Source organism: Babylonia areolata, chromosome 5, assembly GCF_041734735.1.
Source record: "Babylonia areolata isolate BAREFJ2019XMU chromosome 5, ASM4173473v1, whole genome shotgun sequence".
In the NCBI taxonomy this organism is placed as follows: Eukaryota; Metazoa; Mollusca; class Gastropoda; order Neogastropoda; family Buccinidae; genus Babylonia; species Babylonia areolata.
In genome coordinates, this window is record NC_134880.1 from 7,824,490 (window position 1) to 7,849,283 (window position 24,794).

At 41.6% G+C, this 24,794-nt stretch overlaps 2 protein-coding genes across 3 annotated transcripts in view; both read right to left on the reverse strand.

Moving 5' to 3' along the window:
* Positions 1–1,782: 1,782 nt before the first annotated feature.
* Positions 1,783–12,042, reverse strand: LOC143281906 (uncharacterized). Its single transcript, XM_076587192.1, has 6 exons — positions 11,904–12,042; positions 8,201–8,424; positions 6,975–7,183; positions 4,156–4,247; positions 2,680–2,803; positions 1,783–1,849 (listed from the first exon to the last, which is right to left on the reverse strand). The coding sequence occupies exons 2-6, from the start codon at positions 8,331–8,333 to the stop codon at positions 1,787–1,789; spliced, it is 621 nt and encodes a 206-aa protein (XP_076443307.1). The 5' UTR covers positions 8,334–8,424; positions 11,904–12,042; the 3' UTR covers positions 1,783–1,786.
* A 3,358-nt stretch (positions 12,043–15,400) lies between these two features.
* Positions 15,401–24,794, reverse strand: part of LOC143281907 (uncharacterized) — a 40,903-nt gene continuing 31,509 nt past the window's right edge. For both annotated transcript variants that reach the window (XM_076587194.1, XM_076587193.1), the window contains 2 exons: positions 22,604–22,712; positions 15,401–19,075 (listed from right to left, as the gene is read on the reverse strand). In XM_076587194.1, coding sequence (XP_076443309.1) covers positions 18,917–19,075; positions 22,604–22,712 — 268 coding nt within the window. In that variant the 3' untranslated portion in view covers positions 15,401–18,916. The remainder of the gene's footprint in view (positions 19,076–22,603; positions 22,713–24,794) is intronic.

The window sequence follows — 24,794 nt, forward strand, 5'->3', positions numbered from 1 at the left end:
TCGCGCTCGCTCGCTGTTCATCCCTCTCCCCTCCGCTTCGCGCCAAAACTAAAAGGGCTGCCTTGTGCCGCCGTGCGTGACAAAGATATGTAATTCGTTTTTGCTTACCGAAACTGAAACATGGAAAAACATAGATTTCATTATGAAATAACAACTGAATTACTACAATCAGATAACACCTAAAATGCAAAATTTATTCCTTTTCTTTCCCGTCACCATCTTCTTCTTCGTTCAGCGGGCTTTTACGTGCATGACCATTTTTACCCTGCAACGTAGGCAGCCATATTCCGTTTTCGGGGATGTGCATGCTGGGTATGTTCTTGTTTCCATACCCCACCGAATGCTGACATGGATTACAGGATCTTTAACGTGTGTATTTGATCTTCTGCTTGCGTATACACACGAAGGGGGTTCAGGCACGAGGAAGTCTGCACATATGCTGACCCGGGAGATCGGAAAAATCTCCACCCTTCAACCACCAGGCGCCGTGACCGAGATTCGAACCCAGGACCAGCAGACTGAAAGTCCAATGCTTTAACCACTCGGCTATTGTGCCCATCCCCCCTCCCCCCCATCAAAATACAAGTGTTTGTAGAACTGCAAATTGTGCGCGTTGATGTGAGTGTTCACCTCAGCTGGGCAGTCCAGTCAACATCAGATCAACATTTCGTAGTCTAATACATAAAAAAAAGGGAAACATCCACACAGTTTATCTGTTACTTTTAGCCTACACCAGTCGTTTCTGTAAATTTACCACACAGGTATTTCATAATGAAAATAACTGCTGAATAATGAACGATTCCTAGAGAAAAAAAACTGAGACAAGATAGCACTGAACAGTAGTAAACTGTGTCACCAACTCGATTGTTCAGCAAGTTTATTTTTGTTAATTACCTTCTTTTTTTTTTTTTTTTAAATGTTAGCAAACGATAAACATAGAAACATGTTGATGGCGCTGTTAGTATGGTCTGTCTAGAATTTTCTTTTCCATTTTTCAATGCTGGCACAAAAAGAGAATGACATATTGTCTTAAAACCACAACTTGATGAAAGGCAATTTTCGCAAATCTGATATCAATCCAGAAATGACTCCCCCCCCCAAAAAAAAATCTTGTCAATCCAGAGGTGAGTGAAATAAAAGTTTCATGATCAGGAAATACTGAAACCCCTATAATTGGAATGTATGGAAACAACTCTTTTTTTTCCGTTTTTTCCGCCCAAAGCCAAGCTAAATTTGGTGTCAGAGAAGATGAATATACATACAGACAGACACACATGTATACATACACACAGACACACACCTATACACACACAGACACACACACAGACACATACACAGACAAGATAGACAGGGTTATTTCACAGACTCCCTTTGTTCACACATGTGAGCTGATGAATACTGAAAACTTCATAACTCATCCATTCATTTCGATCCATTGAAAATAAACTGACCAGTGAAGTCAGTAGGAAAAGGCCCATTGAATACAGCACCATTACACTCCAATAATCAACATGAAAAAATAATACGAAGGCACAGTGGTATCATGAAATCATTTTCTTGTTCGCTGTCGTGAAATTACTTAAGGCACATTTAAAAAAAAAAAAAAAGGAAAAAAGTCTGATCAACAGTTAAAAAAATATACTGTGACATTAGGAATAAATACTGTACAAAATGGAACGACAATACCGTAGAATACAAAATGTAAGAAAAATACAATTGATATGAAAATAGACCATCTTCCCTCTGGTACAAAGTGCACCTTTTTTTTTCTTTAAAAAAAAAAAATTCAGATTCTCTCGTATGTTTCTTTTGATCTTCCTCCACAGGTCACTGTGAACATAATGCCATCCTGGAAAAAGACAGGAACATATTTGTAATGATACATACACACTATTACTACTGCTACTACTAATTTGCATCTGTATGGTGCTTACCCTGTGACTCTAGGCATGCACATTTAAAATGCATAAGGCATGGATACAGGAATATATAAAAACATAAAAGACATGAACATGCTGATTTTAAAACAGTATGACAGCACTCACACACCTCTCACCTCACCCTCCTCTTGAAAAGAAACACACACACACACACACACACGTGCGCGTGTGCGCACACACACACACATACGCGCACACACACAAACACATAAACACACACGCACAGACAAACACATATACACACACATACGCGCGCGCACACACACACACACACACACACACACACAAACATGAAGACCACCGAGGGGAAAAAGATTTATAGTTTCAAGTATTGTTTGAACAAATATGTTTCAAGATTAGATGTGAAAGATGTAATGCTGGAACAGTGTCAGATATTTTGTGGAAGAGATTTTAAGAACCAAGGACCGTACAGCGCCAATGTTCAGAAATCATGGGTCACAGACCTTTTCTCTCTGATCCAAGTTAGCAACATTTTCAATTCTTTCTCAAAACCCAGTCTTTCAATTACCCTTGTCTAAAATAAGAACAGCTTACAGAGTTTCTTCTTAGACTATTCTGACACACTATGTGTTCAAATGTTGACATGTGAATTGATGTAACAGCAGTAAATTCAATGTCATCTAAATAACAGCAGAACAGAGCTCGAGGCTGTGACGGTCACTACAAAACAAGGCATACACGCAGAAAGACGGAAAGACAACCATGATCCGTTCCGTACCATGATGTAAACAGGAAGCATGCTCCAGAAACGGTGGTGTGGAATCAGTTCTTCCCCGACTTTACCACGGGCAATGTTAATGAAGCAGCCCATGACGAAATACAGGATCACCAGCACTATGAACCTGAAACGGATGTTTCCTTAGTTAAAAGTCTGATCACCAGCACGATAAACCTGAAGCACATGTTTCTTTCCCACAAGTCTATCAAGCTGAGTTCACACTGGGGAAAAAAACAAACAAGCCAGCAATAACAAAATGAACAACAATACAAAAAGAACAGCAGCTGTAAATGTAGTGCACCCTGAGACATATACTGCAATCAGAAATTCATCCAGTGAATAATCAACTGTAAGACATCCCCCATCCTCCTTAGATCACAGATCAACTTTATTCTCAAATAAGACAATTTTTGTGTGTACACGCACGCACAGACACACACACACACACTCACTCACTTGTACACAACCAGACACAAACACATATATAAACATGCGCACACCTACGTATGTACACAAAAATTGCACAAAATTAATACACATGTTGGTACACAGATACACACATTAAGCACATGATACACAAATGCACATACGTGCATATATACACAAAGAGATAAAGTATGTCAAATGCTACGTTCATAAAAGCAAAAATAACAAAACACATAATGTGCATTAAATGCTACAACCACAAACTGTGAAAGCAAAAGCAACATAATAACTTCTGCTGTGTGTAATGATACTGATAATAAGTTTGGTGACTGTGTGATTGTAAACTGCTTGGAGTTTGGTGACTCTGTAAAGTGCTTGGAGTCTTGGGGACTGTGTGATTGTAAAGTGCTTGGAGTTTGGTGACTCTGTAAAGTGCTTGGAGTTTGGTGACTCTGTAAAGTGCTTGGAGTTTGGTGACTCTGTAAAGTGCTTGGAGTCTTGGGGACTGTGTGATTGTAAAGTGCTTGGAGTTTGGTGACTCTGTAAAGTGCTTGGAGTCTGGGGACTGTGTGATTGTAAAGTGCTTGGAGTTTGGTGACTCTGTAAAGTGCTTGGAGTCTTGGGGACTGTGTGATTGTAAAGTGCTTGGAGTTTGGTGACTCTGTAAAGTGCTTGGAGTCTTGGGGACTGTGTGATTGTAAAGTGCTTGGAGTTTGGTGACTCTGTAAAGTGCTTGGAGTCTTGGGGACTGTGTGATTGTAAAGTGCTTGGAGTTTGGTGACTCTGTAAAGTGCTTGGAGTCTTGGGGACTGTGTGATTGTAAAGTGCTTGGAGTTTGGTGACTCTGTAAAGTGCTTGGAGTTTGGTGACTCTGTAAAGTGCTTGGAGTCTGGGGACTCTGTGTTCATAAAGTGCCTGGAATTTGAGGACTCTGTGTTTGCATTGTGCTTGGAGTTTGGGGACTCTCTTAAGTGCTTGGCGTTTGGTTGTGACCGAGGACAGGCGCTGTATAGGTGTCCACATCACCATCATCACCAGACAAGCACTCACATCATGATCAGAATACTGCCCGTACTCAGCTGGTCGGGTCTGCTGGGGACTGTCACTGGGCAAGCTCCAGCAAAATCAAACTGGAAGTTGTACTGCAAAATCAGTGGTACAAAATTAACAAAACCCTAAACATACCATGGAAAAAAAAAGACAAAAAAAGAGTATCTGATTCAGAAGCTATGTGCACACATAAATCAGGATTGTTTGTACTTATGGTCAGTAAAACTGCTGTGTGTAAGTGTGTGTGTGTGTGTGTGTGTGTGTGTGTGTTGTGTTGTGTGTTTGCGTGTCTGGCAGTCTGTAAGTGATTGTGTGTATGTGATTGTGTGTATGTGTTTGTGTGTATGTGTGATTCTGTGCATGTGCATGTGTGTTTTCACTAATTACCGAATTTTCACATCAACAGTATACCAGTATCTTCTCAATTCTCCCTTGTAAATATGCAGTGTGTAACATCCATATAGGATAATTTTGACGTTCAGAAAAAAAAAAAAAAAAAAAAAAATCACCAAAGAATATATATCTCAATGTGAAAAATTATACCTATTAATTATAACATTAAAGGTTAACCAACTAAAAGCAAAGAAGATCAACGTTACTTGTTTGCACTATGCACAGGAGTTAGAACAGATACTGTGACATAAGAAAACTTTACAGTTTCCAGCACTATTCCTCGGGAATTTGTGGTGGGACTTCATTTACATCCTTGATCAGATTGAATATCACTGTTGAATATGAAAACAAATCACTCACTGTTACTTTTAACCATATTTTCTTTCTTTCTTTCTTTTTTATTTTTTTTTTAAAGCCAAAAACACAAAAGTTTACAGTGGTTTTCATGATAATAAAAACAAAATTCAACAGCAAAAGAGAATCTCACAAAACAGCTGAGTGAACTGAGGAATGACAAATCAAAATTAATGAGAAATGTGAAATACTACATACTTAAACAAAATCTCATGGCATATAATCCCAACTGTCAATGTTTATGAAGGTCTCACACACACTCACACTAAAAAAAAACCGACAACAAAAAACAAAAACAAAAAAAAAAAAAAACACTGAAGAAAACACATACTTTAACAGATAAAGCAGGGATTTACACTCCCCCCCCCCCCTCGCGCCCCCATACACTCACACACATCCTTCAAACTAAAGTACAATGGCTACAAAAATAGATGACAACAAATTTTAAGTGAAGGTTTAATAACACACAAAGCAGAAACTGTGACAGACCCAATGCAAACCTGGTGTAGGACATTGGAGAGACAGAGAGAGAGAGAGAGAGAGAGAGAGAGAGAGAATGAGAGTCAGAGACAGAGGGAGACAGAGAGAAAGACAGCAACAGAGACAGAGAGAGAGGTGAAGAGCCAAGGCCTAACACTGCAGACATCCCCTCCATACAGCAGAGGACATCGACCAGGTGCCACATTGCCATCGCCTCAGGCACTGGACAGTGGAGCGAGGACTGTATGACTGAACAGGTAAAGCAGCCAACACATCCATGTTCACTCTGCAAATGTCTGATCCATACTCACTGAACAGCCTTCAGCAGGTTTTTGCGCCTTATACCTATTATTAGTAGTGGTAGTAGGTGGGTTTTTTTAATTCTTTTTTTAATATCTATCATTTATTCACCTTTTTTTCTTTTCTTTTTTTTTCTCAAGGCCTGACTGAGCATGTTGGGTTATGTTGCTGGTCAGGCATCTGCTTGGCAGATGTGTTGTAGCGTATATGGATTTGTCCGAATGCAGTGACGCCTCCTTGAGCTACTGAAACTGAAACTGAAACTGAACAGCCGACACATCCATACTCACTGTGCAAATGTCTGATCCATACTCACTGTGCAAATGTCTGATCCATACTCACTGAACAGATAAAGCAGCTGACACATCCACATTCACTGTGCAAACGTGTGATCCATACTCACGGAACAGGTAAAGCAGCTGACACACCCATACTCACTGCGCAAATGTGTGATCCATACTCACTGAACAGGGAAAACAGCCGACACATCCACTCTCAATGTGGAAATGTCTGATCCATACTCATTGAACAGGGTAAACAGCTGACACATCCACTCTCAATGTGGAAATGTCTGATCCATACTCACTGAACAAGGAAAACAGCTGACACACCCATACTCACTGTGCAAATGTCTGATCCATACTCACTGAACAGGGAAAACAGCTGACACACCCATACTCACTGTACAAATGTCTGATCCATACTCGCGCAACAGGTAAAGCAGCTGACACATCCACACTCCCTGTGCAAACGTGTGATCCATACTCACTGAACAGGGAAAACAGCCGACACATCTACTCTCAATGTGGAAATGTCTGATCCATACTCGCTGAACAGGGAAAACAGCCAACACATCAACTCTCAATGTGGAAATGTCTGATCCATACTCACTGAACAGGGAAAACAGCTGACACATCAACTCTCAATGTGGAAATGTGTGATCCATACTCACTGAACAAGGAAAACAGCTGACACATCCACTCTCAATGTGGAAATGTGTGGTCCAACCTCACTGAACAGGGAAAACAGCTGACACATCTACTCTCAATGTGGAAATATGTGATCCATACTCACTGAACAGGGAAAACAGCTGACACATCCACTCTCAATGTGGAAATATGTGATCCATACTCACTGAACAGGTAAAGCAGCTGACACACCCATACTCGCTGTGCAAACGTGTGATCCATACTCACTGAACAGGTAAAGCAGCTGACACACCCATACTCACTGTGCAAACATGTGATCCATACTCAATGAACAGGTAAAGCAGCTGACACACCCATACTCACTGTGCAAATGTGTGATCCTGGCACAAAGTGAACGGAAGGTTGCACAGGGACGGGGAGAACTGGAGCGGATTTTTCAACGCTCCAAAGCGCTGTGGTGTTGCAATAAAACGTCATCACAGTCTGCAGTGTGCAGTTGGTGTTGTTGGGCAGCAGAACATAGTTCTCTCCTGGTGGATACCTCACTGTGAACCCAGTGCCTGATGGCAGGGCTGAAAGGGATCCCAGCACAGTGTTTTGATTCAGTTTGCAATATACTGCAGGATGTCTTTTCATTTTGGGAGCCGAGAATAATTCTGTACTAATTTTAAAGTAGGATCATGACAAAACATGTACATAATATCTTTGAATTTGTGCAAAGGTGTACAAGAAATACCATGATCAAAGCAAGAAATACCATTCTTAAACCCCAAAGAAAGAACATTTGTTGGATAATGAATTCAGGCACCTGGTGTCTCTCTTTTTCACAAGGAAGGGGGGGGATCCCTTGCTACTGCCCCCCCAGGTTGTGTCTGGTATTTTTCCACTTTAAAGGAAAATGGAGACATCAGGGCCTATTTCCAATCTGGGGATTTTCTGTCAAGAATAGCCCGCAAGTTCAACCCCGCAGACACCGCCTTAAAATGCAGCCGCTGTGGCAGTGACTGTCATTCCTGCACTGGTCTGCACAGCCACAACAGGTGCTGCTCCAGTGCCAACTGATCGTGACTTCCATTTGTGTGTGTGTATATATATATATATATATATATATATATATATATATATATATATCTGGTTTTCTTTTTTTTTTATAGTCTGCACTTATGAAGAAAAAAACTTCCAGAGCAGAGTAATTAAGTCCAATACTTAATTGGGTGCCATGTTTTTTTTGCTGCACCAGATAGAATTAGTTCAATATCAAACAGTTATCTGTTAATATGGGTACGTTTGTCTTAAAACATATTCAGTTTCTTCCAAAAAGGATTGAGAGTTATGACAACTATATAGATAGCGTTCTATTGCATCTTTCTCATTGTCACATAAGTTGCACCTGTTGCTCTCTGCTACAGAAAGGATAATTAATTTCAAGTCTTTTTGTCAAAATGACACATCATCATAGTTATTATTGCCTGAAGATGCCAAGAAGCTGTCAGAAAATGGTTGCAGTGACTTCCCCCCACCCCCACCCCTATTGTTTAAAAAAAAAGTTCAAGAGTATAAAACATGATCATACAGATCTGATCTCTTACCAGAAGTGTCGAGAGGATTTCTTCCAGGGACATACTTGCCAAGGTTGTAGCTGCTGTTGACAGCTGTGTAACTTTCACACACGGAAGCATTTTTGCAACTACCTTCCATGCTGACATTCTGACAAACCGCCATAGTGATCTGGCAATCTTTGGTAACTGTGTTGTTTCCTTTCAGGTGGAGACATTTGGGATGTGCTGAGCTGTGTACACTGAACCTCCAAATCCTGCATGGACATGAAGCAATATTACATCAAAACAGTATATATCACTATATGGCAACAGCTGTTTTACAAACAGTAATCTTGCTGTTTTACAAACAGTAATCTACATGTTGTTTTGTTGTTGTTGTTTTCCTCTGAGCAACACTGCAAAGTTTCCTACCCTTTCTGTGAACATATTTGGGAAGAAAAGAAATGGAAGTGAGGAGAGATGGATACAGGTTGATAAAAAGATGTGTATATATGATAAAGTGTTTACAGAAATAAAACATAATCACTATCATCAAATATCAAAGAACCATTTGAAAATGACTTAACTCCTGACGTCCACAAAAAACAAACACACACACAAGCATGCAAACACACACACACACACCAGCACATCTATACTGGCATGTGCAAACATACACACAAAAACAAATTCTGCAGTACACAAAACATGCACTGACCCTATTACAGAATCAGCCACTCTAAATTCCCAACTATGACCCCGTCATTGTCTCTCTCTGTACAAAAACAAAGGATCATTCACTGATCTGACCAAAGCCTTTGATACGGTTAGCAGAAACTGGCTCTGGATGATTGTGTCAAGACTGGGTGGTCCACCAAAGCTCCTCACCACACTGCAGCAGCTCCACAAAGGCCAGCTGGGGCACATGAAACACAGCGGTGTTCTGTCTGACCTATTCCCAATTAACAATGGGGTCAAACAAGGCTGTGTCCTTGCTCGCTACCCTCTTTACAATCTTCTTCAGCATGATTATAAGAGAGGCTAAAGAAGATTTCACAGAATGGATCTACATACAGTTCTGGACTGATGGCAGTGGCTTCAATTTGCAAAGACTTATGGCCTCCACTATGGCACTGGAAGAGTTGATTCTGGAACTGCCGTTTGCAAAGAATCCAAGCACCAGCTGCTGTGGCGAAGTGGTTAGCATCATGGACTGACAGCTGGGAGGATGTGGGTTCAAATCCCAGCAGAGGTGGGGTTTTTAGGCCCGCTGCCGGCTCCTAACCAGAACTATGGAGTTAAATGGGAAGACAGGGACCACACAGCTGACCACTTCACAAAAGTTAAAGCCTTCACATTTTCAGTGCCCCATGACAATTGACATATACATCATCAAAAATGCTTTGCTATTTGCCCCATGACAAACATTTATATATACATATATATATACATACATGTGTGTGTGTGTGTGTGTGTGTGTGTGTGTGTGTGTGTGTGTATTTTGTTGTTGTTGTCTGCATCATTTCAGATGTTTCACAGTTTCACTTAAAGTTTGTGTGTCCCAATAGCCACCAGTCAGAAAGCTTGATCTGATAGGTCTTTTATTATCTGCATGGTGCAAAAGCCAATCATGCTCTGTATGGTAATTACTGAATACTACTGTCGGTACTCCTCTCAGAAAATTTCAAGATGGTGGATAATGAAGCGCAATCTAGCTCAAGTGACTTGAAACAGCAGCATGTTGCATACACCCTTTGTGATTTTGTTACCCAAGAGGGACAGGCGCAATAGCCGAGTGGTTAAAGCGTTGGACTGTCAATCTGAGGGTCCCGGGTTTGAATCACGGTGACGGCGCCTGGTGGGTAAAGGGTGGTCAACATATCTGCAGACCTGCTAGTGCCTGAACCCCCTTCGTGTGTATATGCAAGCAGAAGATCAAATACGGACGTTAAAGATCCTGTAATCCATGTCAGCGTTCGGTGGGTTATGGAAACAAGAATATACCCAGCATGCACACCCCCGAAAACGGAGTATGGCTGCCTACATGGCGGGGTAAAAACAGTCATACACGTAAAAGCCCACTCGTGTGCATACGAGTGAACGCAGAAGAAGAAGTTACCCAAGATGTTAGAGAAACAAGATGAGGCAATTAATACTTGTGGTGGCAAAATGTTGTTAGATGGCTAGCTTGGTGTGATTGAAAGCCAGACTGATGATTTGCAGAGAGGGTGGAGGGGGGGATTAGCTGTAGAGCTAGATGTTGCAAAACCAGGAGAGAGAGTGGAGAGGAGGCCAAGAACAGGTCTGTGGCTGACCCAGAGTTGACCTCAAAGACAACACATCCCTTACTGGGGACAGGGAGTGAGAGAGGAAGAAACTGTTGGGTGGTACAATGTCGTGTGTTGCATCAATCAATCACTGGAGAAGCACAGGTTTTGGAAATCATGCTGGCACTGATGAAAGAAGGGGATCAGCTATCGCCTGCAGGTGACAATCTGCACTGTACTAACCCCCCCCCCCCCCCCATCCCCCCCCCCTTTCACAGTTGCAGTTGTTTGAGTACTACATTTTTTTTTTTTTTAATTATTACCCTTTGGAACTAAAAACTGATTGTGTCTGTGTGTGTGTGTGATTTCAATGAAGTTTAAATTATTAATTTATTAAAAACCTTATCGATCATGACACAGCTTTTTACAATATGCATAAAATGACCTCCCTGAAAGTATAGAAAGCAAATGCAAAATATTTGCAGATGATACTAAACTTTGTGGCAATGCACAAAATAATACTACACTACAAAAGGACTGATAAAAGTTACAGGGCTGGACTGAGAGATGGAATCTATATTTTAATGTATCAAAGTGTATAGTAATGCACATGGGGAAAAATCCTGAAAACAAATACCATATGATAATAGAAGACACCACACAGGACACTGAGAAATGTCAAAGTGAGAAAGACCGTGGCATAACTTTTGATACTAAACTACAGTATCATCTGACATACATATACAGAATATAATAAATAAAGCCAACCAGATGATACGAATAATTAAGAGTACATTTACCTATTAAGATAAAGATATATTTCTTAAACTGTATAAAGCATTGGTTAAATCACAAGCAGAATATGGTAATATTGTGTGGCACCCATACCTCAAGAAACAATCTATAGCGATAGAAAGGGCACAAAGAAGAGCAACTAAGATATTAAAAGAATGCAAATCTATGAGCTATCAACAGAGACTTATATACTTAAATCTGCATTCATTAAAGGGTATAAGAAGGCTAAGTGGGGATTTAACAGAAACGTACAAAATGTTAAATTGCTAATGAAGTCAATGTGAATAATATTTTTAGAATGTCAGATTATGAGAGTACAAGAAATTCAATGATGAAAATTTGCAAGGGCACTGTAATACTAACCTAAGGAAAAATTCATTGCACAAATATGGAATGCACTACCTATCGAAACTAAACTTGCACAAAATACTAATGTGTTCACAAATCTTGACATGAACATCAATTTAAAAGAAAATTTTATTGACTTTGACGAGTGAATTACAGTACATGTAAAAGAAAACATATGTGTATCCCACAGATCAAAGGAGACCGAAGGGGACATTAAAAAAAGGCCGTGAGGCCTAGGCAGTCAAATGCCAGAGAGAACTACTGTTACTACTACAGCTACTTGAACTTGCTGATTGTTTTGTCTGGTGAGGGTTGACATAGTAAAATAAAAATAAAAATCTTACTTTGATGTTAAATTCTGCACATCAAAATTCGCTGCTGTACAATGACTCTCTATTGTAGTGCTTTGCCCAAGCGCAACGGAAGAAAATAATATTGAAAATACAAACAGAAAGCACTTCACACTCAATCCGTCGTCTGCCATTGTTTACAACTGTTGCAAAACGGTCACATGACCCAATGTTTCCGGCGACGGCAGACAGCAGATTCGGTAAACCATACTCTGAGAACTTTTCAAGCGAAGATACTCGTTCTCAGTTTTGCCAAACATTGAATGCACCGTCAGTGTCAAATCATTTCAGTGAGCGTGTTGTGCGTGCGTGCGTGCGTGTATGTGTGTGTGCGCGCGTGCGCGTGCGCATGCGTGCCTGCGTGTGTGTATGTGTCGGCAGGAGGAAGGTGGCAGAATGGTTAAGACGCTCAGCTGCCAATACAGAGAGTCCGTGAGGGTGTGGGTTCGAATCCCGCTCTCGCCCTTTCTCCTAAGTTTGACTGGAAAATCAAACTGAGCGTCTAGTCTTTCGGATGAGACGATAAACCGAGGTCCCGTGTGCAGCACGCACTTGGCGCACTGAAAAAGAACCCATGGCAACGAGAGTGTTGTCCTCTGGCGAAATTACGTAAAATGAAATCCACTTTCATAGGTACACAAATATGTAAGCATGCACTCAAGGCCTGACTAAGCGCGTTGGGTTATGCTGCTGGTCAGGCATCTGCTCAACAGATGTGGTGTAGCGTGTATGGATTTGTCCGAACGCAGTGACGCCTCCTTGAGAAAGTGAAACTTTCCTGAAACGGCAGCTCCGTGTTTGTGCATAATACACACACACACACACACACACATACACCCACATATCTGTGTGTGTGTGTTCCTTCATTCTTTTGTCTAACGTCTGTCCACATTTGTGATTTTAGACGAAAATTCATCACCCTTCCCACCCCACTCATGTCATCACTACTTTCCCTGTTCCTCTCTCCTCTTCTTCTTCTTCTTCTTTCCGTTACACGACCAACATCGACTTGCCGATGACTCTGTCGTGGTTCATGCATGCTGGGTATATTCATGTCTCTATAACCCACCGATCACTGACATGGGTTACAGGATCTTTAACGTGCGTATTTGATCTACTGCGTGCTTATACACACGAAGGTGGTTCAGGCACTAGCAGGTCTGCACATATGTTGACCTGGGAGATCGGAAAAATCTCCACCCTTTACCCACCAGGCGCCGTTACCGTGATTCGAACCCGGGACCCTCAGATTGAAAGTCCAACGCTTTAACCACTCGGCTATTGCGCCCTCAATTAGCCTTAAGAAAAAAAGGAATATTAACAAAATAAAACAGTCAACCAGAGAATTACAACAAAGCCAATGGGGATCCTAATTAAATCTGAAATATTTCAAACACAGTAAGGTTGATTATCAAACAAAACATTTCTAAGGCACGCAGATGGAACTGCAGATTTTGTAAATGAAAGAGGTAAATACGTTTTTAACTGTTCACATTCATAGATTATATGCATGGGGGTAATTTGATTACCACAAATGCATGTCACTTCAGAAGTATATTTTGTTTTTATGGGATCCAGTCATAGTCTGTATATTAAACTGGTGAGCCTTCTGTCCTTTTGTTTTAAAAGAAAACATACGATCAATTTTGCGCGAGTTATAGCTATAGCTTTTTCTCTTACAGAATCAGACTCTTGTATCAGTTTACTGACATGGTTCCAGCATGTTTTCTCCAGTTGGGAATAACCTCCTTGTAATGAATATGGAATACAAATTTGAATTTGTATGGCATTGTGAATACTCATTGCACCTTTATTTTTTTGGCATTACAATCCACTCGCTAATTTCCCACAATCCCTTCATGAGAAGGGATAAAAAAAAAATTAAAAAAAACCCAAAAAAACAAAAGAACCTTTGTACTATGGATGGTTAAAAAAAAACCCAAACATGATGAAAATCTTTGACAAGTTCTCTTGTCTTCAAATTAAAATATTTTAATGTTTGTAATACAGATTTGGATTCAGCACAGAATAACACTTGAAATATGATAATGGAGAAATTAATTAAATGGTTTAATCCCATTAAAATAGCCATAAGCTAGTTCTGCTATGAATAAATTATAGAGAAATCTCAACTGATATGACAGTACTTCACTACACTTAATGACGGAATTATAAATGCTGCCCCTGCCTGGTTGTTATCAAGTACTGAACCATCTGTATATACTTTAAGGTGATTTGGATAATTTTCTTGAATGTGAGATTTAACAAAAGTTGAAAGAGCAGGCCCTTCAGCTTTCTTTAAATCGGGGCAATCAATGTCAAATATTACGTTCATTTCCCATTTAGGTATTGCCCTGTACAATAACTGAGGGGCAGTTTGATTTGGGTTCACTCCTGAATTTTTATTATGTCAGAGGTATAAGTACCTGTAGTTGTAAGGGAGTGGATAGACTGCATGTGCTCTTTTAGGGAAATGAAGGTTTCATCTTAAACTGACCTCAGCAGTATTTCAATTCTCAACTGTCTTACTTCTCAGTGTATACTTTGCTGATGTTTTCACCTGTTCTTCAAAGGGTAAAATCTTTATTTCTGAAAAGCATGAACTGGAGCACCAACAGCAAGCTTATAAGCTTTATTATCCACACTTTGTGATTTTTTAACATGTATTTTGGTGCAGAGCATACTAGCGATGTTGCGTGTGTATAAATACAGAGGTATCCTGACGCCAGTGTTGCCTGCTAACAATCTTTAATAAGTTGAGGCATTTTCTAGCCTTTGTCAGGTGTTCCAAGTCTGAATTCCATGTCAGTTTTGATGCGAGATATACACCAAGGAATTTTACTACTTGTTTATATTCAATCTCTGACTCACCTACTTTAAAAGCAGGTAATGTATCTGGGTTACAACCAGGATTAAGCAGAACCATGCAAGATTTTTCTGGCTGCAGAGTCAACTCATTTTCTGAAATAGTTAGCTTATTCAGTTCTTGATACAGCCTCTTTGCTTAATCTTTTTTTTTTTTTTTTATCTTAAGAGGAGTATGTTTTTGTTTTTTTTAATTGTTATTTTCATCCACATGTATATATAATCTGCATACTGTACCTTTTCTACATCAAATCAATAATAAATCCACACTGAGCATTGATAGGCTAAAACCAACCCTGTTTAGTGCACTTTTCATGTAATATTTAGAGCTAGCAGAAGGCAGTTCTTTGTGATTGTTGCAGATGACTCAAAACACTATCTTGTATATTGTTGGTGTCATTGCTGCTCGACAATGGAGGTTGTTCGGTGGCATATACTGTTGCCTGAACGATTGGTTCTACCGGAGTAACACAAACTGGCAAAAGAAATCTGAAAAGGCAAGGTCTATTGTAATGAATACATTACAACACACACACCACACACACACACACACACACTTGTGCTCTGTCTCTTTCGTTTCACCCTCCTCTCGCACAGGAATCAGCAGGAGCTGTATAATACCTCTTTAATACAGTTGATAAGAAAACTACATCAGATCTAACATTGCTCTTTCTGTACACACTGTTCTCATCATACATACATACATATACATACATACATAGTCATCAAATTGTTGCATGTTATATTAGCATATCAAGAAGCATGTTGAATCATACACATTAAAAAAAAAAAGAGAGAGAAGAAAATAACAGTCAATAAACATTATACCCTACACAGATCTGCCTCTTATTGTGCACATGAATACAGTTTTTCAGTGATTTCCCTGATACTACCATGTGACATGTGTTTGTGTACCAGTGTTTGTGATGTCTGGTGTGTGTGTGTGTGTGTGTGTGTGTGTGTGTAAGCATGCAGGTCTGTGAAAGAACAAGACAAACAAACAAAATGTTGCCATCTTTTTTAAAATCCCTGAAGACAAACCCACAAATAAGGCCACATCTCAGGGGAACAAAAACATGCATGCATCCAAGCATGATTCGAACCTGTACCCAAACACAACAGACACCTCAGTCGTCACATCATAAAACATGCAGCCCACACACAGCCCAGAAATCCTTGACTGTCTGCTTTGCTCAGACGTTCTCACATCATTGATGGTGGTGGGGTGATAAGAAACCTTCTCTTTCTTATAATTATATCTATCAGTCCGTTCTTGATCAGAATCATTCTCTTTCTTCTTATATCTATGAGTAGGTTCTTGGACAGAATCGTTCTCTTCTTTCTTATATGTATCAGTCAGTTCTTGAACAGAATTGTGCTCTTTCTTTTTAAAATGATGTGAAATACTTGATGATCCACTTTGCTCTACATCACCTATGGTGTGGTGATAAGAGTTGTTCTCTTTCTTTTTATCGCTATCAATCAGTCAATTCTTCACCAGAATTGTTATCTTTAATTTTGTAGCTATCAGTCACTCTCTTTAATTCTATAGCTATCAAATTAGTCATTCATTTATCAGACTTTAATTCTACAGCTATCAATCAGTCAGGTATTCATCAGACTTTAATTTCATAGCTAACAATCAGTTAGTTATTTATCAGACTTTAATTCTATAGTTACAAATCAGTCAGATGTTCATCAGACTTTAATTATGTTGCTATGAATCAGTCAGGTATTTACCAAAATCATGCTCTTTCTTTTTAAAAAGAGAAGGACATCTGCAACTCTGGCATGTTCCGTAACTTGCCTCCATTCACACACACACTCACCCTCCATTTTGCGTGCATGCACGCGCTCAAACACACACACAAGCATACTCTTGCACAAACACACACAGATACCTAGAAAGGACGAATACTGACCCTTCTGCAAAATTCAACAAAAGTTTCTTTTCCTACGAAAATGGCAGAATGAAGATACAATTCCCAGGTAAATAATTGTGTTCAGTTCTAAACACAACACAGTGACAAAAAAAAAAAAAAAAAAAAAAAAAAAGAAGAAAAAATAAATCATTCTACACTGACATCTTTCACACGAAGGAGAAAATGGACATGGTGAACATACTCGCGTTCAAAGCACAACAACAGACCAAAAACAGGAAATAAGTTAGCACAGCATCACATCAACCTGCCATCTGACCAGATGCATGAAGGCCACAGTGGTTCTATGTTGACTGCTCACTGAGGGGGCGGGGGTGGGGGGTGGGGTGGGGACGGGCACTGTGGTTTAACGTTGGACTTGTGATCCAGTGTTCACCAGTGGTCAGAGTTCCAGGCTCTGTTTCGTCCTGGTGCTGTGTGTTCTTTGAGAAAGGCGCTTCACTCTGATCTTCCTTACTCTACCCAGGTGTGTGGGGGTACCAGACTTCGGTTAGAGAAGGTTAAAAAAAACAAAAACAAAAAAAAAACCCTAACAGGAGAGAATCAGGCCTTGCCTTCCCATGCAGAGCGCCAGACACAGTGGATTCACAGATGAATTCACTACCCATTCGCTGAAATAAGCTATGGGTCCTTTACCCAATAACCCTTTTTTTCTTAATTGATGAAGAAAAAACTACACCCTGCTGAGATCTTCACGGTTCACCAAGAAGATGTTGCCAAAGAACTGGGTTAAACAGTGTGACAAGAAAAAGAAAAGACAGGGAAAAAAAAAAAGAAAATGAGCATGAGAGAATATTTTTTTCCATTTCCTTGACCTTGACCTACACTGTGGGTCCAGAAAGACCCAGAGACTCGTTCACTAAGCAAATGCACAAGTCTTTCTAACTCGGACAACACAGCACAGTTGGGGGGCCATCTGTGTGGAGAGCATGGGTCTCTCCTGACCCACAAACTCTGTGAAAGGGAGAACGGCGAGTGAACTGCCCCACTGCAAAAATATGGGTCTTTTTCAACCCACACAACATGCTGAAGCATTCGAAATGCATTGCAGAGTTAGTCATTGGAAAGAAAGGAGTGTGAAGCACAAGGAAGGATGCATGACCCACAATGCACTGCTCTGGAGGCAGAGTCACGACCTGTCTTCCGAAAACCATCCAGCCGTCAAAACTGAAGACACCGACTCTCACAAGGGGTGACCACTTCACACAAGTGTGCCATCCGACAATGTGTTGCTGTTCAATATCATGGAATTCATAGAGAAAGAAAAGACGAGAAATTAACATAAATCATCTGCCCTTTTCTTTCTTCCACCACCCACCCCACCCAAGGGGATGAGAAAGAAGGTAAAAATGCGAATGCAGTTACAGTCATGAGGGAAGAAGTTGGTTTTAAATTAGAGTAGAGATCACAGACTTTTCAATTACTTTCACTGTGTATACATACTTTCATATCAACAGAGAAGCCAGGGGGAAAAAAATCACCCATTTTCTTTTCATTGGATAAAAATACTAAACTTGAAATCCATCACAGAATGAGGTCATTAATAAAAACACACAACGTGATTTTTCATTGTAGAATAGTTCTTTCTTTCTTCTCTAAACAAAATCATAAAACAACAACTAGTGCACATAAATACATGATTTTTCAAAGAAAATGCCATACAGCTCCTCTTCTGCAGACTCTGCATCATGATGACTTCCTGTGCATCTCAGCCTGAGACGTGCTAAAAGTCTGGGGAAGGTCGCATGAACGATCACTGAAGCGCTAGGTTCGCTTTAACTAACGTTTGAAACGTTCCCAAGCCTGCCGAATTAACCTGGACTTAGAAACGTTCCTAACGATAAGCAAACTTAGCGATGCAAAGACGGCTCATGAAATCCAGCACCTAGGCCAGGTCACAGAAGCAATCTTTGCAGCGGTAAGTTTTGGTTAGAGCTAGGAATTTTCCAAAGTACACAGAGTTTTCCTGTAGAGTTAGGAACATTTTCTTAACTCAAAGCAAAACTTAGCGCTGCAAAAAGGATGGCTCATACAGCCCCTCGCCCCTGTCGCATCTTCTTCTCCCTCAGCATCATCCTCATCCCATGGACATCCAAGGGCTGCAGCAGACGGGAAGACCTCAAGGCGTGAGTGGGTAAGGGTGGTGGGTGGAGGGGTGAGGGTGGTGAGGTGGGGAGGTGGAGGCAGAGGAGGTGATGGGACTCAGGTGGAGGAGGAGGCGGGCAGGCGGCGGGCGGGCGGCGTGTTCTCCAGCCGGGCGAAGAGCTGTGCGTCCAGCGCCTTGCGGTCGAAGGTGTCGTGCTGGTACTTCATGCGCACCTTGTCCCGCAGCAGCTGGCTCAGCTGGGCCACCGACCGTGTCTGTAACAACACCATCAACAAACACTCTACACTGTCTGTAACAACACCACCAACAAACGCTCTACACTGTCTGTAACAACACCATCAACAAACACTCTACACTGTCTGTAACAACACCATCAACAAACACTCTACACTGTCTGTAACAACACCACCAACAAACGCTCTACTCTGTCTGTAACAACACCATCAACAAACACTCTACACTGTCTGTAACAACACCATCAACAAACACTCTACACTGTCTGTAACAACACCATCAACAAACGCTCTACACTGTCTGTAACAACACCATCAACAAACACTCTACACTGTCTGTAACAACACCATCAACAAACACTCTACACTGTCTGTAACAACACCATCAACAAACACTCTACACTGTCTGTAACAACACCATCAACAAACGCTCTACACTGTCTGTAACAACACCATCAACAAACACTCTACACTGTCTGTAACAACACCATCAACAAACACTCTACACTGTCTGCAATAACAACAAACACTCTACACTGTCTGTAACAACACCATCAACAAACACTCTACACTGTCTGTAACAACACCATCAACAAACACTCTACACTGTCTGTAACAACACCATCAACAAACACTCTACACTGTCTGTAACAACACCATCAACAAACACTCTACACTGTCTGTAACAACACCATCAACAAACACTCTACACTGTCTGCAATAACAACAAACACTCTACACTGTCTGCAATAACAACAAACACTGTCAGCTGTCTGCAACAACAACACTGTCAGCTGTCTGCAACAACAAACACTGTCAGCTGTCTGCAACAACAACAAACACTGTCAGCTGTCTGCAACAACAACACTGTCAGCTGTCTGCAACAACAACACTGTCAGCTGTCTGCAACAACAACAAACACTGTCAGCTGTCTGCAACAACAACACTGTCAGCTGTCTGCAACAACAACAACAAACACTGTCAGCTGTCTGCCACAACACTGTCAGCTTTCTGAAACAACAACACAAACACTGTCAGCTGTCTGCAACAACAACAAACACTGGCAGCTGTCTGCAACAACAACAAACACTGTCAACTGTCTGCACAACAAACACTGTCAGCTGTCTGCAACAACAATAAACACTGGCAGCTGTCTGCATCAGCTGTCTGCAACAACGACAAACACTGTCAACTGTCTGCACAACAAACACTGTCAGCTGTCTGCAACAACAATAAACACTGGCAGCTGTCTGCATCAGCTGTCTGCAACAACAACAAACACTGTCAGCTGTCTGCAACAACAAACACTCTTCACAGTCAGCTGGGATGCATGCGGGAAGTCTCTGTGTGTGGTGTTGTGTGTGTGCACGTGCTATAGGCGATGGATGTTGGATGGATGTATAGACTTTCAGCTGTAGCTGTACAAAAACAAAATCCTAAAGTGATAGTGGCTATGCTTTTTTTTTTTCTTTCCTCTCCCCGGCCTCCTACAGTATTCCCACAGATTTTCTTCCTCCTCTTTCTCTCCCAGACCCTCCTCCTCCACCATCCACCCCCCTCCCCATCCATGATGCCAGAGGTAAATGCTCCTCCGCCTAGAAGCGTGAGAATCTGAGCGCGCTGGTTCGAATCACACGGCTCACCCGCCGATATTTTTCTCCCCTCCACTAGCCCTTGAGTGATGGTCTGGACGCTATAGTCCAATCGGAATGAGACGTAAACCGAGGTCCCATGGTGCAGCACACACTTAGCGCACGTAAAAGAACCACGGCAACCAAAGGGTTGTTCCTGCAAATTCTGTAGAAAAATCCCCACGTCAAAGGAAAAACAAATAAAACTGCACGCAGAAAAATAAAAAAAAAGGGTGGGCCGCTGTAGTATAGCGACGCGCTCTCCCAGGCGAGAGCAGCCCGAATTTCACACAGAGAAATCTGTTGTGATAAAAAGAAATACAAAATACAAAATCCCCCGTCACTCTCATTTCTGATGCATTCCATTCACATTTTTTTTTTTACCTGGCTTCTTGCATTTCACCTGAGAGTTATAAGGCCGCTACGATCATCTAACCCCCTACCCCTGATTTCAAAGACATGTTGCATGAGTCATGACAAGAGTGTTGCAGGTATTGGTGAGACTTACCTGTGAGATGAACTTCTTGGCAAGAGTCATGACAAAGAGTGCTGCAGGTGTCAGTTACCTGTGAGATGAACTTTGCATGAGCCCTGACAAAGAGTGTTGCAGGTGTCAGTGAGTCAGACTTACCTATGAGATGAACTTCTTGGCATGAGCCCTGACAATGAGTGTGGCAGGTGTCAGTTACCTGTGAGATGAACTTTGCATGAGCCATGACAAAGTGTTGCAGGTGTCAGTGAGTCAGACTTACCTGTGAGATGAACTTCTTGGCATAGCCCTGACAAGAGTGGCATGAGCCCTGACAAGAGTGTGCAGGTGTCGGGAGTCAGACTTACCTGTGAGATGAACATCTTGCATGAGCCAGTGACAAGAGTGTTGCAGGTGTCAGTGAGTCAGACTTACATGTGAGAATGAACATCTTGGCATGAGCCATGACAAAGAGTGTGGCAGGTGTCAAGCTGAGTCAGACTTACCTGAGAGATGAACATCTTGGCATGAAGCCATGACAAAGAGGTGTGCAGGGTGTCAGTGAGTCAGACTTACCTGTGAGATGAACTTCTTGGCATGAGCCGTGACAAAGAGTGTTGCAGGTGTCAGTGAGTCAGACTTACCTGAGAGATGAACATCTTGGCATGAGCCCTGACAAAGAGTGTTGCAGGTGTCAGTGAGTCAGACTTACCTGAGAGATGAACATCTTTGCATGAGCCGTGACAAAGAGTGTTGCAGGTGTCAGTGAGTCAGACTTACCTGTGAGATGAACTTCTTGGCATGAGCCGTGACAAAGAGTGTTGCAGGTGTCAGTGAGTCAGACTTACCTGTGAGATGAACTTCTTGGCATGAGCCATGACAAGAGTGTTGCAGGTATTAGCGAGAGTTACCTGTGAGATGAACTTCTTGGCATGAGCCGTGACAAAGAGTGTGGCAGGTGACGGTGAGTCAGACTTACCTGAGAGATGAACATCTTGGCATGAGCCCTGACAAAGAGTGTTGCAGGTGTCAGTGAGTCAAGACTTACCTGAGAGATGAACATCTTGGCATGAGCCGTGACAAAGAGTGTTGCAGGTGTCAGTGAGTCAAGACTTACCTGAGAGACGAACATCTTGGCATGAGCTGTGACAAAGAGAGTGGCAGGTGATGGTGAGTCAGACTTACCTGTGAGATGAACTTCTTGGCATGAGCCATGACAAAGAGTGTTGCAGGTGTCAGCGAGTCAGACTTACCTGTGAGATGAATTTCTTGGCATGAGCCGTGACAAAGAGTGTTGCAGGTGTCAGACTTACCTGTGAGATGAACATCTTTGCATGAGCCGTGACAAAGAGTGTTGCAGGTGTCAGTGAGTCAGACTTACATGTGAGATGAACTTCTTGGCATGAGCCCTGACAAAGAGTGTGGCAGGTGACGGTGAGTCAGACTTACCTGTGAGATGAACTTCTCCCTCTCCTGCTGGATCTCCACAATCTTGCGGTCCTTCTCGTGCATGGACATCTCCAGGCTTCGCTTCCACTGCTCATGCTCCTTGTTCAGTCTGGAAAGGCAGAGGTGCACTGTACTGTATCGTATTCTGTTGTTTTGTATTGTGTTGCATGATATTGTGTTGTGTTTTACTGTACTGTGTTGTACTGTGCTGTTTTGTGTTGCGTGATATTGTGTTGTGTTATATTGTGCTGTCTTGTACTGTGCTGTTTTGTGTTGTGTGATGTTGTGTTGTGTTACATTGTACTGTGTTGATTTGTATTGAGTTGTGTAGCGCTGTGTTGTGCTGCATTGTACAGTGTTGTGTGATCTTGCACTGTGCTGCACTGTGTTGTACAGTACTGTGTTGTGTTGTGTTGTATTGTATTGTATTGTATGGTATGGTATGGTATGTTCTATTGTATTGAATTATATTGTATTATATTACTAGGGGAGGAGGAAGGTGGCTGAATGGATAAGATGCTTATCTGCCAATACAATGTCCATGAGGGCCTTGGTTCGAATCCCTGTCTTTCCATTTCTCCCAAGTTTGACTGGAAAATCAAACTGAGCATCTAGTCATACAGATCAGATTAAAAAAAACAAAAAACAAACCTAAGTCCTGTGCGCAGCATGCACTTAGCGCACTGATAAAGAACCCATGGCAACATAGGTGTTGTCCTCTGGCCAAAAAAAAACAACAAAACTACCTGTAGAAGAAAGCCCACTCTGATAACTACACAAATGGATGCACTTGAGGCCTGATTAGTGCGTTGGGTTATGGTGCTTGTCAGGGTTCTTAGCAGATGCTGTGCAGCATATACAGATTTGTCTGAACACAATGCCGCCTACTTGAGAGACCGAAACTGTATTAAAACTCTTTGTCACAACCAATGTCCCTGTGTGAAAGAAAGTTTCAGTAGCTCAAGGAGGCGTCACTGCGTTCGGACAAATCCATATACGCTACACCACATCTGCCAAGCAGATGCCTGACCAGCAGTGTAACCCAACGCACTTAGTCAGGCCTTGAGAAAAAAAAAAGAAAAAAAAGGTGAGTTTCAGTTTCAGTTTCAGTAGCTCAAGGAGGCGTCACTGTGTTTGGACAAATCCATATACGCTACACCACATCTGCCAAGCAGATGCCTGACCAGCAGTGTAACCCAACGCACTTAGTCAGGCCTTGAGAAAAAAAAAAGAAAAAAAAGGTGAGTTTCAGTTTCAGTTTCAGTAGCTCAAGGAGGCGTCACTGCGTTCAGACAAATCCATATACGCTACACCACATCTGCCAAGCAGATGCCTGACCAGCAGTGTAACCCAACGCACTTAGTCAGGCCTTGAGAAAAAAAAGAAGAAAAAAAAGGTGAGTTTCAGTTTCAGTTTCAGTAGCTCAAGGAGGCGTCAGTGCGTTCGGACAAATCCATATACGCTACACCACATCTGCCAAGCAGATGCCTGACCAGCAGCGTAACCCAACGCGAAAAAAAAAAGAAAAAAAAAAAGGGAAATTCCGGCTGCTCTCTCCAGAAAGAGCGCATCACCATACACTTTTTTTTTCCTCTGCCTGCAAGTGTACTGTATATGTTTTCCGATCAAAGAGGATTAAACATTTTTCTACAGAATTTTGCCAACCCTTTTGCTGCCGTGTGTTCTCCACATGCGCTAAGTGCATGCAACATGGAGGACCTCGGTTTATCATGTCATCTGGAAGACTAGCATCCAGACCATCATCGCTGTCTGGCTGAGAGGGGTGGGGGTTGGATATGCTGGTGAGAGTGGGCTGTCTGTCGCTTTGTTACAATCACCAACCCCATCACACTGTGTGCAGGTAGTTCTGAGGTAGCATGGGTCTTAACATTAACGTGTACCACAGTTCTTGAGCTATTGCCAAGATTTAAAAAAAAAAAAAAAAAAAAATCACAAACCAATATGCGTACACACAGATATACCAATGCTTATATATGTGGGTACATGCACACATACTTGCACTCACACACACATGCATGAATGCACATACACCACACACAAACGCACACACAGCATAGAACTGCAGAACATGCTGCACAGAGATTCCTCTTAACTCTGTTTAATGCCAGGATCCAAAAATGTTGACATTTTGTCATTCTGGACCCTTGAGGAAAACAGGCCTAGACATGCT